The sequence below is a fragment of the Zootoca vivipara genome, chromosome 5, assembly GCF_965207765.1.
Source record: "Zootoca vivipara chromosome 5, rZooViv2.hap1.1, whole genome shotgun sequence".
Classification (NCBI taxonomy): domain Eukaryota; kingdom Metazoa; phylum Chordata; class Lepidosauria; order Squamata; family Lacertidae; genus Zootoca; species Zootoca vivipara.
The window spans coordinates 24267267-24285023 of record NC_142588.1 but is presented as its reverse complement, the minus strand read 5'-3'; the positions used below and the strand labels follow the sequence as shown (position 1 = coordinate 24285023).

Genomic DNA, 17757 nt, shown 5'->3' with positions numbered 1-17757 from the left:
AGGCAAAATGGGAAAAGTAGAACATTCAGCTTGAACATTCAAAGGCTTAAAGAAATTGGTTTATGACTACTGCTTGGAATATTTGAAAATAATACATTCTGTGCATTCCTGGAAGACTTGAGGAAATAGAAGGATGGAAAACCAGGATAGGGTCCTGGATCAAATGTGGGTAACTGACCTGATTTGAACTTGCCATTTGGTGAGGAGCTGCTGGTGCTCTCCCCTCTCCCCACTGTACTGCTTAGTTAGAGCTTGTAGCCTGTGTATATATACGCTTATATACATGTGTTTACATGAATATGCACAGGTGTTCAGATGCATCTATTCAGGGAGGCAAAAAACATTGCAGATACCTACTGAAACTGTCACTCTAGCTGTTAATTAATTGCATTGGTTTCAGTGTCCATTGTCTCAGCAAATGACCTTGTATCGAAGCCTGAAAACATGGGTACACACAATGGGTTTAATTTTTAGACATCTGTTCTTGTCATCTTTAGCTGAACAAAATATTTTTTTCCATCAGAGAGCATCAGATTGCTGAATGTCTTCAAAACCACTTGATTTTGTTATTAGCTGATGCTGGTTGAGGGGTTGTCTTTTTCCCCACAAGCCTTCATGAACACTTTCCCCATTATGAAAAAGCCATCTGAGGTTAGATGCAGAGTCACCAAAGAGGGTTTCTTTTTTCTTGTTGTGATTTCTTCCCCAGAGACGCTTGCTTGCCCCCAGTGCTTATGTCATTTTGGTGCTATGTCATTAACATGTTTTATAACAGTTTTTAGAATCTGGTTTTGTGGCTGCTCCTCCTGTACTTTGATTTATTGTTTTGTTTTAAATTCCACTCTGGCATGGGAGGCATGCAGTGGAGAGTAGCTGAGACATAAAATAAATAGCTGTAATTTTATTTTCTTCTAAATTTTGGTTTGACCATTGTACTTCTAAAAGCTGTGAAACCATTGTTTCTAGTGAGGAAGCTGGCCCAGCCTTCCAGCTGAAGATCGAAGTCTACAGTTGCTGCTGTACTGAAGAATCTTCAGCTATAACAAACACTCCTAAGAAGTTAGTAAAGAAGTTGAAAACCTCAATTGGGAAAGCTGCTGGGAAGAAACTCAGTCCTGTGTTGGATGACAGCAGCCCTGAATCCTTGTTGCTTACTGATGCGACCGTAGTGTGAGTGAATTGTTCTTTGATTTAAACATAGGATTTTTTTGGGGGGGGGAGGATTGGGAGCAGTTGGTCTTTATTTAAAAGTATATGGGAATAGATTCCACCAAGTGCTAAGAGACTGACATCTTAACAGCTCCTAAAAATCTGAATTTCCTGGGAGTTTCCTTTCCTGCTCCTGTCTGTCCCCTGAGCCACAGGATAAGGCAATTTGGCTACTCTAGTGTAGTGCAGCACATAATGCATCTGGACTGCCTGTCTCTCAGCAGCAGAAGATACATCTTTGCAATTGTTCAATCAGATCTTTGCAATTGTTTGGTCTGACCTTTCTTCCAGCCTGGAGGGAGTGGTATGTGCAGCTCTGTAGCTGCAGTCACCTTCCCGAATTAGAAAAGAGGGAAGTGCCAGGGGCTGCTAGTTTGTCCACAGGATGCCTGTTTCCATTAGCCAAGACACGTTTTCCTTATATTTGTCTGCGATGTGAGTAAGGGGTTGATTTCTGCCAGTTTATCAGAGCTGCTTTCTCACCTCAATGAGGATGTTGAGTTGAGATGGATGAATGAATAGGGACGCATACAAATACCTTATGCTAGGTCAAATTATCTGACCATCTAGTCCAATATTGTCTCTTCTTGGCTGGCAGCATCTCTCTCGGACCTCTGGAAAGAAAGTGTTTCACATTACCTACTACCTGATCCTTTTAAGTGGGAATACAAGGGACTGAACTTAGGAGCTTCTGCATTCAAAACCTGTGTTTTGCCACTAAGCTATGGTTCCCTCCTCCAAAGGATGGAAGAGGAGAGACTAATGAGGCCAAAAATATTGTCGTGGAATAATTTTGATTATTTATACACTGCTTTTCCATCATAAGCTGTGCCCAAATCAGTTTACAATTACATGTAACATTTAGGGGGGAAATAGTTTGTTACCAAGCACATCATCAAGTTCAAATAAGACAAATATGTCAACAAGCACAGTTACAAAGTTACAAAGATTTGATTTTGGTCTTTACGTATACTAAGGGGCAAAAAAGAACAGCTAATCTACACTTTAAGTGCTGGTATTGCAGCACTTCAAGGTCCACAGCAGCCTGGCTTAAATATAAATCAGGGAACACGGGGTCTCTTCACCAGGCTAGATAGTTCACAGCTGGTTCCCCTGTGTCTCCACCAGATGAGGCTAAGAGCAGCAAAAGGGAAGTGCAGGGGAGTCTTAGACATTCCAGATACTCATGGTAATATTACTACATCAGGGGTGGAGTGATAGTGTCTCCTTTGCATGCGGAAGGTCCCAGGTTCAATCTCTGACAGCTCCAGGTAGGGCAGGTAGCTATGAAACCCTGGAGAGCTATTGCCACTCAGTGTAGACAACACTGAATTAGAGGGACCCATTTTCTGTCTTAGTATAAGAAAGCTTCCTGTGTTTCCTACACCAGGATAAACTAAAGTTATGCCTTTTAGTAGACACCTATAATCCTGATATGTTCATTGTATCATTGTGTGGTGTTTCTGTGGTACACCCTGCCAGTCTATATGTCTGGTATAGTTGTATAATATAGGGAGTTCTCAAGCCTTCAGTGAGTTAGGGACTACCTCTGCATGTAAAGACAGGCTTTAGGAGATTGAGTGGATGAGACCAATAGGGTGTCCAACAGTCAAGATGGCGGTTTCTGCAAATGCTGTAGAGGGGAGTGAGGGGCAGATGGGACTCAGCAACCTGGGAAGGTAGCCCATCTAAGAGAAGGAAAACTCTGATCCTAAATCTCCACTGCCTTGAGGCATACTTTTAGGAGAAGAAAAGGCTAAGGACTAAACCCAGCACCCCAAACTCAGCCCTCCAGCTGTTTTGGGACTACAACTCCCACCATCCCTAGCTAACAGGAACAGAGGTCAGGGATGATGGGAACTGTAGTCCCAAAACAGCTGGAAGGCTGAGTTTGGGGATGTCTGACTAAACCTTACAGAAATCCAGGATGGAGTCTCTAAGACAGCTGGATAGCACCTTATATGCCTCCTTCCAGCAACTCCTACAGCCAAGCTGGTGCCAAATGTATTGCTCTGCTTCCTTTGGCCCACATCAGCAAGACCAAGAGTAGGGTCTTGTCATCTGGGCAGCCCAGGACCCCCATACACACTGTCCAGACATGTACTGTGGAATCTCACTTCGGTGCTGCTATCGCAGTTATTTGACTTCACACCCAGAGGCTCACGCCATTGTCTCTCAAGACAGACGGATGTCAATAACAATAGTTACAATCGCAGCATCAGATCATGATATGTGATTTTTTTTTTGTATACCTAATGAATGAAAGCATTTGTATGCTGAATGAGTAGCATTAATGATATGCAAAATGCTTTCAAATTTAGGAAAAGTGGGTCAAATGAATCAGCTGATAAGACTTTGATGTATCGCATTAAAACAATTTTCTAGAACACACTTTTTTGTAGCAGGAATAACTATGAGCAACTTACATATATGCTGCAGATGGTATTGTTAGTAAGTCTGGTTGAGGTTTTGTATCAAATGTGCTGATAAGAACAGGCTGCCATTCTACTGAAGACAGAGCCAGGAAAAAATCATAAGTTTTAATGTATAGATAACAAAATGCTTTGAAAACATCTTGTAGAAAGAGCTTGGGAAGTACAAAATATTCTAATGCAAGCAAGTGTGGTTGGCTAGTTTCTGCAAAGATACTTCCATTTAAGGCAATAATCTAATTCAAACATTTAGGCAAAACATTGCTAACAGTGTTGATTAGCCGGTTAAATTTGAAAACTGATAAAAATTTGAAAGATGAAGAAATTGGCAACTGATAACAATTTTGGAAATGAGACAATGAAGTTAGCAAAAAAAAGAGAGAATCTCATGTTTTAGATGGAAAATGTTGCTGTGAAACATATTTCAATAGTGAAGTAGTCTGTTTTCTTTGGCAATCCTTGTACTATAAATAGTAAGGATCTCTAACTTGAACATTCAGCACAAAAAGATTTTCATCTGTAAGAAGAAACTCAGCTATTTAAAATGGAACAAAAATGTTCAATTACAGATGGCTTTTATGTGTTTGCCTAGTGATTGAGAATCTTTTGGATGGAATCCATTTATAACCAGCACCTTGTTTTCAGCTGTTCAAAGATTTTTTCCCTTGATGTGCTAATGGAAATTGTACTGCAATTGTATTTATCCTGTGTAATGAGTGAAACAAATGTAATCATTATCCTATGACAACAACTCTTGGGGTGGGAGTGGGAGACCTTAGAGGTGCAAAAACAGATTACTGAGCTGTTCAGAGGAAGTGGAGCTTTTTCAGCTGTTACCCAAATTATACTGTTGCTAAGACAAACCACAAAGCACTTTAAAACTTAAAGCAGCCTCTTTGTATGGATATCAAATGAGAGGAGGCAATGAAATTTTAATGTTCATTGGGTTAGCAAATATAATTACCTAAAATTAGACAATGATATAAAGGTGATTGCCACCCTGGGCTCCTTTGGGACGAAGGGTGTGGTACACTTCAATTAACTAGTCAGAATCTTTCCTGTGACCAGTATTTACAATGGAATGAAAACTCCCATACCCTCCAACATTTCTCCAATGAAAACAGGGACGTTCCATTCCATAATGATAATTTTACTGTTTATACCCACACATTTTACTGGGTTGCCCCAGCCACCCTGGGCAGCTTCCAACATATATGAAGCCATAATTAAACATAAAACTTCCCTGTACAGGATTACCTTCAGACGGCTTGGGGGTTGGCTAACTCCATAACCTCCAACATTTCTCCAACGAAAATAGGGGCATCCTAAGTTGGACATTCCAGGATCAAATCAGAAACCTTGACGGCGTCTCTAAATCAGGGATGTCCCTGGAAAATAGAGATACTTGGAGGGTCTGAACTCCTTTGGGTGTAACCAGGAGCTTTTTTCTCAATGAACCAGAAGGTGTGAGGCCCCTTGATTCCCACCCTACACCACAGTTCCAGCCTTGATTGCCACCCATCTCTGCCCCCCATCCCCGGACAAGCCAGCAATTTGTTAATCAAAAAACACGCTGAAAGCCATGTCTAGTGTGTTCCTAAAAGGGGAATCCCCTTCAAAGCAAAGTAGGATGAAACCTATAACCTTGCAGCAGCATATAGGGAGAGCTGGAGTGTATAATGGGTTCAAACAGCAGTCAAAGTGAAAGGGAAAAAAACGGTTTCTTGTAAGGCAATCAGTGTTTACAACTTTAAGAAACACATTTCTAATTGAAATAGTGGTGGGCCCAGGGGCCTTCAGAAGTAAAAACAAACAAACAAAAAAACAAAAAAACTCCATTCCAGAAAGGGGGCTCCCAGTTCACACAATGGAGCAATGTTACTGCATGATGCACTCAAGTCTAGTGAGCACAGTTTCCAAAATGTACTTTAAATATAATAAGGAGCAAAGATCAAAAATACAGCTGCCTTTGAATTAACTGAACTTTGACATTTTGTGCACAATACTGAAATAAACCTATCTTTACCAGGGGTGCAAAATACAATTTGCTGGCACATGCATCTTTGGGGTTGGAGAGTGTCAACAACAATTTCAAGACCCACAGCCTTACTGCTGTGGGAGATGGTAAGTTCAGAGTCAATAAGATAAATGATGTTTGAGTAGAATATTCCAACTTGATTTCATAGTACTCAAATGTAGTGATTGTTTTCCTTGCCTCGTGTCCTGCCAAATGTTAAGATAGCAAACCTTAAGATAGCAGGGAGAAAAGCTACCTTCAGAAGGTCGGCGGTTTGAATCCCCACGACAGGGTGAGCTCATGTTGCTAGGTCCCTGCTCCTGCCAACCTAGCAGTTCGAAAGCACTTCGAAGTGCAAGTAGATAATTAGGGACCGCTCTGGCGGGAAGGTAAAGGGCGTTTCCGTGCGCTGCTCTGGTTCACCAGAAACAGCGTAGTCATGCTGGCCACATGACCCGGAAGCTGTACGCCAGCTCCCTTGGCCAGTAAAGCGAGATGAGCACTGCAACCCCAGAGTCGTCCGCGACTGGACCTAACGGTCAAGGGTCCCTTTACCTTTTTAAGTCAGCTTCTACATTCAGCAGCTGACCAGCAACTCTCTCGAGCTGACTTTTGTATGAGGAGGTGTAAGGAATGAGAATTTGTTTGGTAAATGAAATGTATGAGGTGATGATCGCTTAAGATCATGTTGAAGAAACAAGAGGATAAACAGGGTGGATTCAGGTGTGCTTTTTGTCAAAGAAATCTTTGTTGTCCAAACGGTCTACTGTTCTTTGGTTCTCTCTAGTCCTGTGTGATGGAGATCTCATCCTGTAGTGTTATAAATTCAAATGCTGGCTCCAGTCTTTGTTCCATGTCTTGTAATCAACTATTGGTAAAAAAATAATTCCTATTGAGTAATGACTAATCTAACAATATGCAATGGTCATGACTTTCTTTTTAGAGGAATCTTCTTTTTGGCTTCCATTGTATGGCAGCCTGTGTTGTCGTCTAATTGCCCAACCATACTGCATGACCAAGGATATGATGACTGGATTTCTGAGTCAACAGGTAAATTGTATAATAATTATACTGTGTGTGTGTGTGTGTGTGTAAGTGTAACATAAATGTTACTGGTTGATGTAAACATAACGGTAAAGGTCCAGAGTCGTGACCGACTCTGGGGTTGAGGCGCTCATCTCTCGTTATTGGCCGAGGGAGCCAGCATACAGCTTCTAGGTCATGTGGCCAGCATGACAAAGCCGCTTCTGGCAAAGCAGAGTAGCACACTGCAACGCCGTTTACCTTCCCTCTGTAGGCACCTATTTATCTACTTGCACTTCGACGTGCTTTCGAACTGCTAGGTTGGCAGGAGCTGGGACCGAGCAACGGGAGCTCACCCCGTTGCGGGGTTTTGAACTGTCAACCTTCTGATTGGCAAGCCCAAGCGGCACAGTAGTTTAACCCACAGTACAACCCTGTAAACTGTTGAAGGCAGCTTTGAACACAAAATCTAAATGAATTTTAACATAATTTAAAATGAACACCACAAACACGGGCAATAATATCCCTATAGGAAAAGTGATTATGCTGAAATAAAGTGCAGAAGCAGAAGCGGCCCCTGACTTACTGGTGTCAGTTGGCAATTGTATCATTGTTGAGGTTGAGACTGGAAGATTGAAAGGAAAATTTGTTAGCCAGGTGATGCAGTATTATATTCGTTAATGTGAAATCCTCTTTTTAAAATAACAATAAAAACGGGGACTTCCATGACATGATAACTACAATGATAAACATTGGGTTGAAAAGTAACAAATCATTAGGGTGTTGCCATAGATAAGTGTAAATTCCCTTGAATATTACAACTTCCCACGTGGACTTGATGCTGACCAGTATCACATGCACAGGGTCTTGCTTTGGAGGAATTTATGTGTGAGTGTATATCAGTGAATTGTTACATGCTACATGTGCCACGTTATGTTGGACCCAGGTCATTTCCCTTTTCTTCACCGTTTCCAATAAACATCACCATAAGTTTGACACTTGCACATAAAATGTTAGCTCTTTATGTGTATCGCTGTAGATGGAAAAATGTTTTGATACATACTTTTAAAGAAAACACTTACCCGAGTTACAGATAAATTCTTTAGGTTGCAAAACTGTTACTGGTACATGTTTTGTAATGCAATAACAAAAAAGCATTTAAACGGTCAGTAATATGTTTTTGATTATTTTTGTAGGGAAGATCAAGGCAGTTAACTAAGAAATAGTTTAATGTTAACGAGAGTTAAATAAAATTGACTAAAATGCAAAATACTATGTAAAGACACTTACAATAGTTACAGTGGTTACTATGAAACTACCCTTTCTATAGGTAATGCATAAAAATATAGTTAGCCCCAAAAGCAGCAGTACTCACCCCCTGCACAGTGGAATGTATTATTATTATTACTATTAATAATAATAATAATTATCATTATCATTATTTTTTGCAAAGAATCTTGGGAGCCCATGGAAACTGGGGAGGATAGGTTATTCTCTGATCTTATGGTAATAATCAGAGCTCTAGTGAATAGAGCAGAAATGTGACTGGCAAATTGAGGAAGGAATATCTTTGACTATAAAAACAGCGACCTATTTTCACCCAGAATCAATTTGCTGCCCAGCATTATTGGGCAGGCAAGGACATTTAATCATTTGGGAATCTTAAATATGTCCAATTAATGGATGTTTTATGGGCTTATTTACAGAAGTGTCTGTTCCTTTTACGACTTCTTGTTGCCACAAGTAACATTTGTGTTTAATTCCCTCTCACGTTTTTATACTAACTTGGTTTTTTGGGGGGATATTACTGCTTCTCAATTTTGAAGATCTGTTAATGGAATAAAAGATGTTGCATCTTTATTGCCATTCAGTATTGTCTGTGAAAATTCCTAGTTGTCTAGTTTTTTAAAACAAGCTATTTTACCTACCAGTAAATTATTAAGACATAAGCTAATGAGTAATCTTCAGCTGTTAAAATGCCTTGTGAATGGATGTTGGAACTTAGATACACAATGCAGAGGAGCAGACTGGATTGATAAATAACATAAAATGGAAATGTGTATATATAATTTATTTATAGAAAGAGGCTGCATCTAGACACATCAAAGAAGTGTTTCAGTTTAAAGTGTTGTAAATCAGTTTTCTTTACCAGTCTAGCTGAGTCCAGAGAAAGCTAAATCATGTCATTAACAATGGTAGATTTGCATCTAAACAGTTATTTGCATAATTGATACTGTTGCGATCATTACGAAATATCACGAGATGACCAGTCTTTGGTGATATTTGCTTTAGCCCTTGTGTGAAATTTTCTTCTCAAATTATTATACGGACAACTGCAATCTGAGCAGTTGAGTGGTCTCTTTTTAATGCATATTGTGTACCATTTATTATTCCCCCAAGAAAATGTAGTTCATTGGGAAGTAAAACTTATGCTAAAAGTGTTTGCTTTCTTACAGCAAAAGATAGGGAATGTGACTGGATGGAGGAAACTTTACTGTGTACTGAGAGGTGGCAAACTCCTTTGTTATTGTACACCAGAAGAAGCAGAAGCTAAAGTGGAGCCGACTTTGACAGTTTCTGTCAACAAGGTAAAATATAACATCTGCTACTCAAGCTAAGTTACAGTGCTCCTTTTGTATGTTGTTAAGCTGAACTGGAAATGCTATTTGTGTCTTAGGTGATGGAATTCCTTCCATGCCAGGTGTGGGAGCTAAGAGTAGCATTGCATGAAAGCTTCAGGGGCACAGTTTCTGAGTCTCTAATTGGAACCTCAGTTACCAATAACTGCAGCTCTTTTTGACAGTCCGCTTTCTGTTTTTTCTGCTATAATTTGAATATAATAATAATTTATTATTTATACCCCACCCATCTGGCTGGGATTCCCCAGACATTCTGGGTGGCTTCCAACAAAATGCAAAGATGGCTACTACTGCAAAGATGCTTTTCAGGTCATTGATACTACAGCCATATACAAGTTTTGCTTTTTTGATCCATGGGGAGATTGCGCCCTGCCATAAAGGCTGCATATATTTTATATATATCTGTGGTTCCCAATGTAGGGCACATGCCTCACAGGGGGTCAATTTGATTTTTAAGGGTGGAAATTTGAGAATGAGTTATTAACAGTGAATGGCCTTTTAGGCTTCCTCCATGTGAACAGGAGTTCACTTTTTGAATAATAAGAATTATATGACAAATGGGGGGGGGGGGAATCAGGACTTTAGAGATGCTTAGGCGGGGCATGGCCAAAAAAAGGTTGGGAACCACTTTCTCTGCTGTCTCCATGTCACATATGCTTAAGTACAGAATTTAAAACCTAGTTTTTGACTCAGTTCGTTCTCTCTTTCTCTTCTCTCTCTCTCTCTCTCTCTCTCTCTCTCTCTCTCTCTCTCTCTCTCTCTCTCACACACACACACACACACACACACACACACACACACACACCAGTAACCAACAGGATACTGGAAGGCGTCATACTTATCTATTCATGTGTATCTAGGAGAGATGATATAGATAGGAATTGCATGAATGGGGCAAACTACATGCTTCTTCCTTCATTAATTGTGGGAAAGAACTGTGCAGTTGGTTCATTGGTGTGGTTTCTATATCCAACCTGTCCTAAGGTGCTATAGGAAGAAGTTTCAGGGAAGCAGCACCCATACCACTGCCAGGTAAGTGTGAATGGTAGGACCTGAACACAGCAACTTTCCAGTACTGAGATGGTATAATTGGAAACCTCTGTGCTAGAACATCCTGCTTGAGTGAACCATGTGAGGGCAGATAACTAAACCATAGAGTGAGCAACATCTTTCAACATGTTTAACCCAAGGGGCGAATAAGTTATTGACTTCCATAAATTTTGCAGCGTACTGGTTGATCAAGCCTATTCACATTTCTTCAGAAGCAAGTCCACTTTGTTCAATGTGGCTTAATCCCCAGTAAGTGAGTTTAGGATTGCAACCTCAGTCTCCACTTAATTGAAAGACTTAGCATACACTGCCACACCTTAAGTTGTTTGTTTAGTCTCTGAGAGACAAGTGTATTCACTATTTCTTAGTCAAAAGTGGGGACAGTATTGTGTCAAAGGACTGACAATACATTTAGACCTGTGTGTTATGCTGGAGAGAGCTTGTGGGCACTTTAAATAGCATGCTTAATATGCAGTTCCTTGGATACATCCCATCTGTTGCATAATGTATTACCGCTTCAGAAACATACCGACCTATTACTGCTGAAGTTAGCATCTTCCATCACTTAAATAATCAAATGAAGTATAAAATGTCTCTTACTTGAGAATCACTTTTGTTTTATAAATGCATTTGCGGCATAAGATACATAGCAAACACTAAATGAACTTATGTCACTGGGTTGCTTCAAGTTCTAACCTGTCAAATGTAAATCTATTTGACTTAATTTTATACTGGTATCTATGGTTACCTGCATTAATAGGACACAGCATTTATGGATGAATTACTTAATCTCCTATTTTTAGAATGAAAAATTTAAATGAGCAAATTCATCAGATAAGCTACAAACAGCTGTGTTTGTATTTCAAACAGCTCCTCCAGTATTTTTTTTAAATATACCCCATCAATAATATTTTGCAGATTTTTCAAAGACTTGTCAGCCCTGGAATTCCGCACCCCTACCCCCATGACAATATATGTGACTTACTTTTCCTAGTTACATATTTAATCTTTACTGGTGTGAACTGACAGACAGACCACAGAAAAGGGGATGTGTGTTTGAAGTGAAATGGGATTAAATAAGAACAGATAAATCCTCCTGTCTATATAACTATAGTAGTAGGTTTCTGGGCTTTATAAAGAGATTGGTTTAATGTCTGTCTTCTTGTGAAGAAGGTTTATTTTTGTTATTGCAATGGTGAGATTGTTGGATGACATGAATTATCAAAAAAAAATGTAAGTGGCTGAGATAATTAGGTTGCCGTCTTGTTCAATTCAATGTGGTACATTCGATTGTAATCAATGGGGTATTGGGCACGTGAAACCATTTGTGGAATTGCAGCCTAATTTTAAATAGGTCTCAAAGCATGCATCACTTAATCAGAATGACTGTTGTTGGCATTCCTGCATCTCGAGAGACAATGGATTGTGCCTCTGGGGGTGAAGTCCAACCATGCATTAGCAGCACCGAAGTGACCTCCCTGGGGTGTAAGCCTGAGCAGTGTGCTTGGAGGTCCTGGCCTGCCCAGATGACAGGACCCACCTCGCAGCCTTACTGATGTGGTCCAAAGGAAAGCAGAGCAATATATTTGGCACCAGCTTGGCTGCAGGATTTGTCTTTTAAAGGTGTGTTCTTAACTGAGTGTGAAGGTCACACTGGCTGCATGAGAGCACTGCCTTTCTGTGAGAATCTTGGATAATGTTTAAATGGCCCAGCTGCGTGGGCAAGGCCTGATCATGTTGGCCCAAACCACAAAATCAATGCAGACTCCAGGGTTGGGGTCCATATTATCAGCTCTCACCTGCATGATTAGGGTGGTGGGTTGTTGTTTTAATTCAGGTATTTCTATTTTAGTCTTCATCTGTGCCACCACACAGCTATTCCCAGAGCAGCTCACAGATCAAAGATTAAAAATATTGTAACCAGAAATACACTAACTAATTGTAAAATAGCAAAACCAGAGCCAAGCAAAAGTAAAAGCTGCTACTTCAAACAACATCTAGAAAGCCTGCATACATAAAAATATATTTTACCTGGCACTGAAAGAGCAATAGTAACTGCCAGGCAATATGCCAAGAGAGGCCTCATCACTGAAAGGCCCCACCTGCATTGCCTCCGACAGTAGGGGAACTCACAATGGAACCCTTGGAGAACACCTGGGCAGGTCCAAGTGGGAGCAAACAGTTCTTGTAGTACATTGTAAAGCGCACTATCACAGATGGTGTTCCAGTTGTAAAGGAGCTGGTAATGGAAAATGTGTCCAGGCAGGCAGGGTAACTTCTGTGGGAAAATGTTGTATAGCTAAACAATCTGTGACCCTCAAAGTGTTGTTGGACTCCAGTATGGGCAATGGTTGGGGATTATAGGAGTTGTAGTTCAGCAGCATCTGGAGGGCCACAGGTTAGCCACTCCTGCTCTAAACAGTGACTGAAATCCAGAGTGCAAACAGAAAGGGGCTTCTCTTTGCAAGAGCTGCCCCCCCTCCACTCACATCCTCAAGAGTGGCTTTTCAGGTGATGGAATGAGCTGCAGAAGAAATGGATTAAGCAGTAAACTTAACTGTGCAAATGGACGTCCGTCCCCCCATACTTTTCTGGATACTACTCAGTTTATGTACCTCTTTGGATCTAGTCAGTTTCTCCTGAATAAATATGTCATTGTAAAATGTAACTGATTGCAAAGAAGGGGGGGGGGAGAGGAGCTGTAATTGACGTCTCAAAATCTCTTGGTTGACAGGCCTACTTTTGGAAATCACAGAAAATTTGGTTGCAACAATGCAGTTAGACTCGTAGGTATTGGACAGTTTAAAGAGCTCCAGTTTCTCCATTGTTGTTGCAATATATGTTTAAAATAGCACTGAAGCCAGTTCAGGAGGTGAAACTGGTCTTTGTGTTCTTAACAAGTTCGAGACAGGAAGACAGAGTAGTTCAAGGATATGCCAGTGAGTAGTTGGGAACATCATACAGGTTACTTGGGGAAAGTTTGTCAATATGATAATTCAATCAGTTCAGCAACAGATATCACTTTAATTGATACCAAATTTTAACTGATATGAAATATGCCTCAATTTTCTGAATCTGAGCAATCTAAAAAGCAATCCTGTTTAGAACCATCCAAATGATGTCTCCTCCTGCCCATTATGAAATATGTTCTAAATATGCTTACTTTATTGCATACCTTTTTAATTTGAGTTCTTCTTTAAGCAGAATTAATGTCCATATAGCATCACCTTGAAAATTGCAGTCATAGTGCCTAGCTGACAACTGTCATGTAACCTATGATTTTTCTATTTGATTAAAGTTGTAGTGTGTGTGAGAGTGAGTGGGTGAGTGAGTGAGAGAACATTATAGTTTCACTCTGTATTTATATAACATTTAGGAAACCAGAATTCGTGCTGTGGATAAAGATGCCCCGATAAACTCCAATAACTTTTCTGTTATCAACCCTGAGGCTGGTGAAACTGTGACTCAGATTTTTGCAGTTGAAAGCCGGGAAGACCTTTATAACTGGATGGAAGCTTTCTGGCAGCACTTCTATGATTTCAGTAAGTAGCGCCGTCTCCTTTTGTACAGGAGTGCCTATGTATGTTCAAAGAATGCACTGAACATTTTGAACTCACATTGCATAACAATCCTGTCATTTGCAAGGAGAATAAAATAAAAAAAGCTCTCTGTTCCACAGCACATTAGGTAGTATGTTCTTCAGAGGAAGAGCAGGAAATCTTTTAACTTTGATAATCTGATCCTTCATTGCTTTATTCCCTTGATATTCTGGAGGCTCGGAAAGAAGACGATTGGGAAATCATCTATTGGGGAAATGTTTTAGCGGGGTGGTATAAAAGTTTCCCTCCCCCAAATACATCTCATAACCGTTTATACTGCTGAGCAGAGCCTTCTACTAAGGTTTCAGTGTGCCTCTTCTTCCCCCTCCATCACAGTGATTTGCAATAAAATAAATGAATATTTATGTCAAGCTGAAATATCTGACAGTAACAGTATTAAGGTATAAATTGTAAAGATTGGGACTTGGTCATGCTGTGAGAATTGATTGTCTTGTTCCCATGTTGGAAGCCTGAGAAATCCAAGCTTACTTTGCCACTGCAAAGGTATAGTACTTGCTTGAGAGATTATGGCATTATTGGAAGCGTCCAGATCTTCGTCAGCTAGCAATCTGGAGGAATTGTAAAAGAGTTAATGCAGCATTTATGAAACAGTTTCCTATTTGGGGCATTATTAACCAGATAAAATTATAAAAAGTGGAGTATTTTTACTTCCTCTCATTGCTTTCTGATTTCCTTTTAGGCCAGTGGAAACACTGTTGTGAAGAATTCATGAAAATTGAGATTATGTCACCACGGAAACCACCATTGTTCTTGACAAAAGAGGCTACTTCAGTTTACCGAGATATGAGTAAGTGGGAGATAGCAAGGTATTTGAAGCAATACTGGACACAACCTATTGTGCCTCTGTTTTATAATCTCTATGGAGGTTGAATCAATTTCTGTTCTTGCATAACTCTCATCTCCCCCCCCCCCCAGTGAAGGGGGAATGCAACCTTATTTCCCCACCCGAGCCCTCTACATGTTTATAAAATCTGTTCTCATGGGGTTCTCCAAACCTTGGGAGCAGATTTTGTGGCTGCACACAGGGCTGCCCCACTCAGTTCAACCCTGTGCATAATTAACTGAGAGTAAGTCCTGTTGTTCTTAGGCTGAATAACTGTTTGGCAGCAACTGATAATTTTGCATGGTATTTGCAGTTTGGTAAATTTCTTGTTCTCTAGTTTACTATGTATAATGTTGCAACTGGTTAGATCCATCTTGACCAAGCACAGACCTGAGAAGCAGAGTGGCTAAGATGCCGTGCAATAAATTGGGGGTTCCTGGTTTGAATTCCATGTCCGCCTTCACTCGTACAGTCATAGAGTTGTAGAGTTAGAAGGGATCCCAAGGGCTGTCTGGTCCAAACTCCTGCAATGCAGGAATCACAGGTAAAGAATCCCTGACAGATGGCCATCCAACCTCTCTTTAAAAACTTCCAGTGAAGGAGGATCCACCACCTTCTGAGGTCAACTGTTCACTGGTGAACAGCTCTTAATGCCAGAAAGTTCTTCCAAATGTTTAGTTGGAATCTCCTTTCTTATCATTTGAATCCATTGGCTTGGTTTTGGCGACTCACTGGGATGTTGTAGGCAAGGCATTGTCTCCCATTGTTTGACCCCTCATTTGGGTTGCTATATACACGTGAAGTATTATTATTGTTTCTGGATGCTTCTATTCCAGCTATATTATAAGAACACCCCATTTGCCTCTGCTGGTAAGGGGATTGGAACCATCTTTCTGATCAGTCTAAAATTACCTTACTCTGGGACATGTTATGAATAAAATTGACTTTGCAGCTGACTAGCAGTAGAAAATAATGGTTTGCTCCCAAGCTCAGCAACAGTTTGTTGACCCCCTGCCCTTGAGGCTGTAAAAATTGTTATATTGATTACTGTGCTGTGCATTGAAACGGTCTAGAAGCAGAGTAATATTTGAACAGTGTTTTAAGTGGCCACAAGTAAATCAAGAGTCAAATATGGAGGTACAGCATGAAAATTGCATTGTAGTTTTTAAAGAAAATGAGTAATAAACCACATTTATACTCTTCAAAATGAAAGGAGGTTCTTGTTAAGCATTGGCATTCAATATAATCTCCCTGCTCCCTGGACAGTGCTAAGAATTCAGTAAAAATTAATGAAGATCCACAATAGTTTAAGCTCCTGCTGCTGATTTTACAAGGTAAAGTATTCCACCTAATGAAGCCTGCTGTACAGTGGACAGTAAAGCCATAATTGGCTGCATTCATAATATTATGATGTGTGTTTTGTTGATGTGTAAAAGTACAGGTATTTCTGCTGCCCAGGACAATTTTAGGGTCTTGTTTTCCATAAAGGTGTGCATGTTTTTATATCGTCGTGGTAAGGCTTAAACACTGGGCTCAATAATGCAGCTAAGTATCAATGTAATAAGAATTTTATGTTGTCTTTTAAAATGTGATAGGCATTGATTCCCCAGTAAAACAGGAAGCGTTCCCCGATACAGTGCAACGAAAAGTTGAGGAAGTCAATGGGGAGCTGCCGATTGGCCAACAAGAATGTTTGCCACCTTCATGGGCAGCCATGTTTGACGGTTCTCACCACATGCTTGTGCAGAAAAGCCTGCTTCCAGGAGCAAAAGAAGAGCACATAAGCCCTAGTGAAGGGAAGGGCAAGAAGAGAAGAGCACCCCTTCCACCATCTGATCAGCCGCCATACACCACAGGAGCACAGACAATGTCAGATCAATTGGGCAAGGAAAACATCTGGAATAATTCTCATAAAAACAATTCTCCTGGTTCCAGCTCATCTTCTGTTCCTCACTTCAAACAACCTATTGCAGCTCCCCGCAAACCAACTCCTTGGCAGAAAGGTACCTTCGCTGACAATGAAAATCCTGCCGATTCAGGTACAAAGGTTGATAATAGCGACAAACCCATTCCTGCTCCTAGGCAGAGGTTGGTCAAAGAGATGCTTGAGCCTAGAATCTATTTTCATTCGCAGGTGTAGGACTAATGTTTGGTTTGCTCAGAATTACGGGGGCAAAGGGAGTGTTGGCCATGTTCACTATCTGTCTTTCGCCAGAGTTCCTGAAGTGTTAACATATTTATTTTCAACACACAGCCAGGTGATTGAGACTATAGCAAAGGAAACACCTCTCCTTCCATCCTGTCCCCAAATTGTGCTCTGCTTGACATCGCCAGTGTGTAAAGAGATTCCTCAACAAAGATACAAATCAGCAGGGTTTTGGTTTTTTAAATGATGGAGAACCTTCTGATAGACTTAAACTGTTCTCCCCCCCAAAAAGCCTCTGTATAACTCGACCCATACATTTTCCCCATATTGCATTTCAAATAAACAATCTCAAATTTACGACAGGTTTTTGAGCAGGCACTTAACTTGAGGAGAATAAAATTCTTCCTTGTGTTGTCAGAATTAACCACAGATGCTGTTGGACTCTGCCCATAGAAGTCTATGGGACCAGTCTCTAGACCCTCACAGTAATAGGAATGTCTTATTTATTTATTTTTTACTCTGGCTCTTCATGAATGGTCTTACAAAAGAGTTTGAAGAAAATAAAGTACAGTCGTACCTCGGGTTACGAACACCTCGGGTTACGAACTCCGCAAACCCGGAAGTATTTTTGCCGCACATGTGTTCTGCGCATGTGCAGAACCGGTGTGCGCAAAATGGCGCTTCGGGTTCCGACCATTTTGGGTTACGAACTGCATCCCGGAATGGATCGTGTTCGTAACCCGAGGTACCACTGTACCTGATTGTTTACCACCCCGTCCTCCTGTGAAGCTGTTTGTT

At 40.6% G+C, this 17757-nt stretch overlaps 1 protein-coding gene across 1 annotated transcript in view; it reads left to right on the top strand.

Annotated features, from left to right (window-relative positions):
- The window catches only part of RTKN2 (rhotekin 2), a 29138-nt gene extending 11829 nt beyond the window's left edge, over positions 1 to 17309 (top strand). Inside the window, exons 6-12 of the mRNA XM_035138071.3 lie at positions 967 to 1170; positions 5671 to 5765; positions 6602 to 6708; positions 9138 to 9269; positions 13747 to 13912; positions 14670 to 14777; positions 16409 to 17309. Coding sequence (XP_034993962.3) covers positions 967 to 1170; positions 5671 to 5765; positions 6602 to 6708; positions 9138 to 9269; positions 13747 to 13912; positions 14670 to 14777; positions 16409 to 16953 — 1357 coding nt within the window. The 3' untranslated portion in view covers positions 16954 to 17309. The remainder of the gene's footprint in view (positions 1 to 966; positions 1171 to 5670; positions 5766 to 6601; positions 6709 to 9137; positions 9270 to 13746; positions 13913 to 14669; positions 14778 to 16408) is intronic.
- The last annotated feature ends 448 nt before the right edge of the window (positions 17310 to 17757 follow it).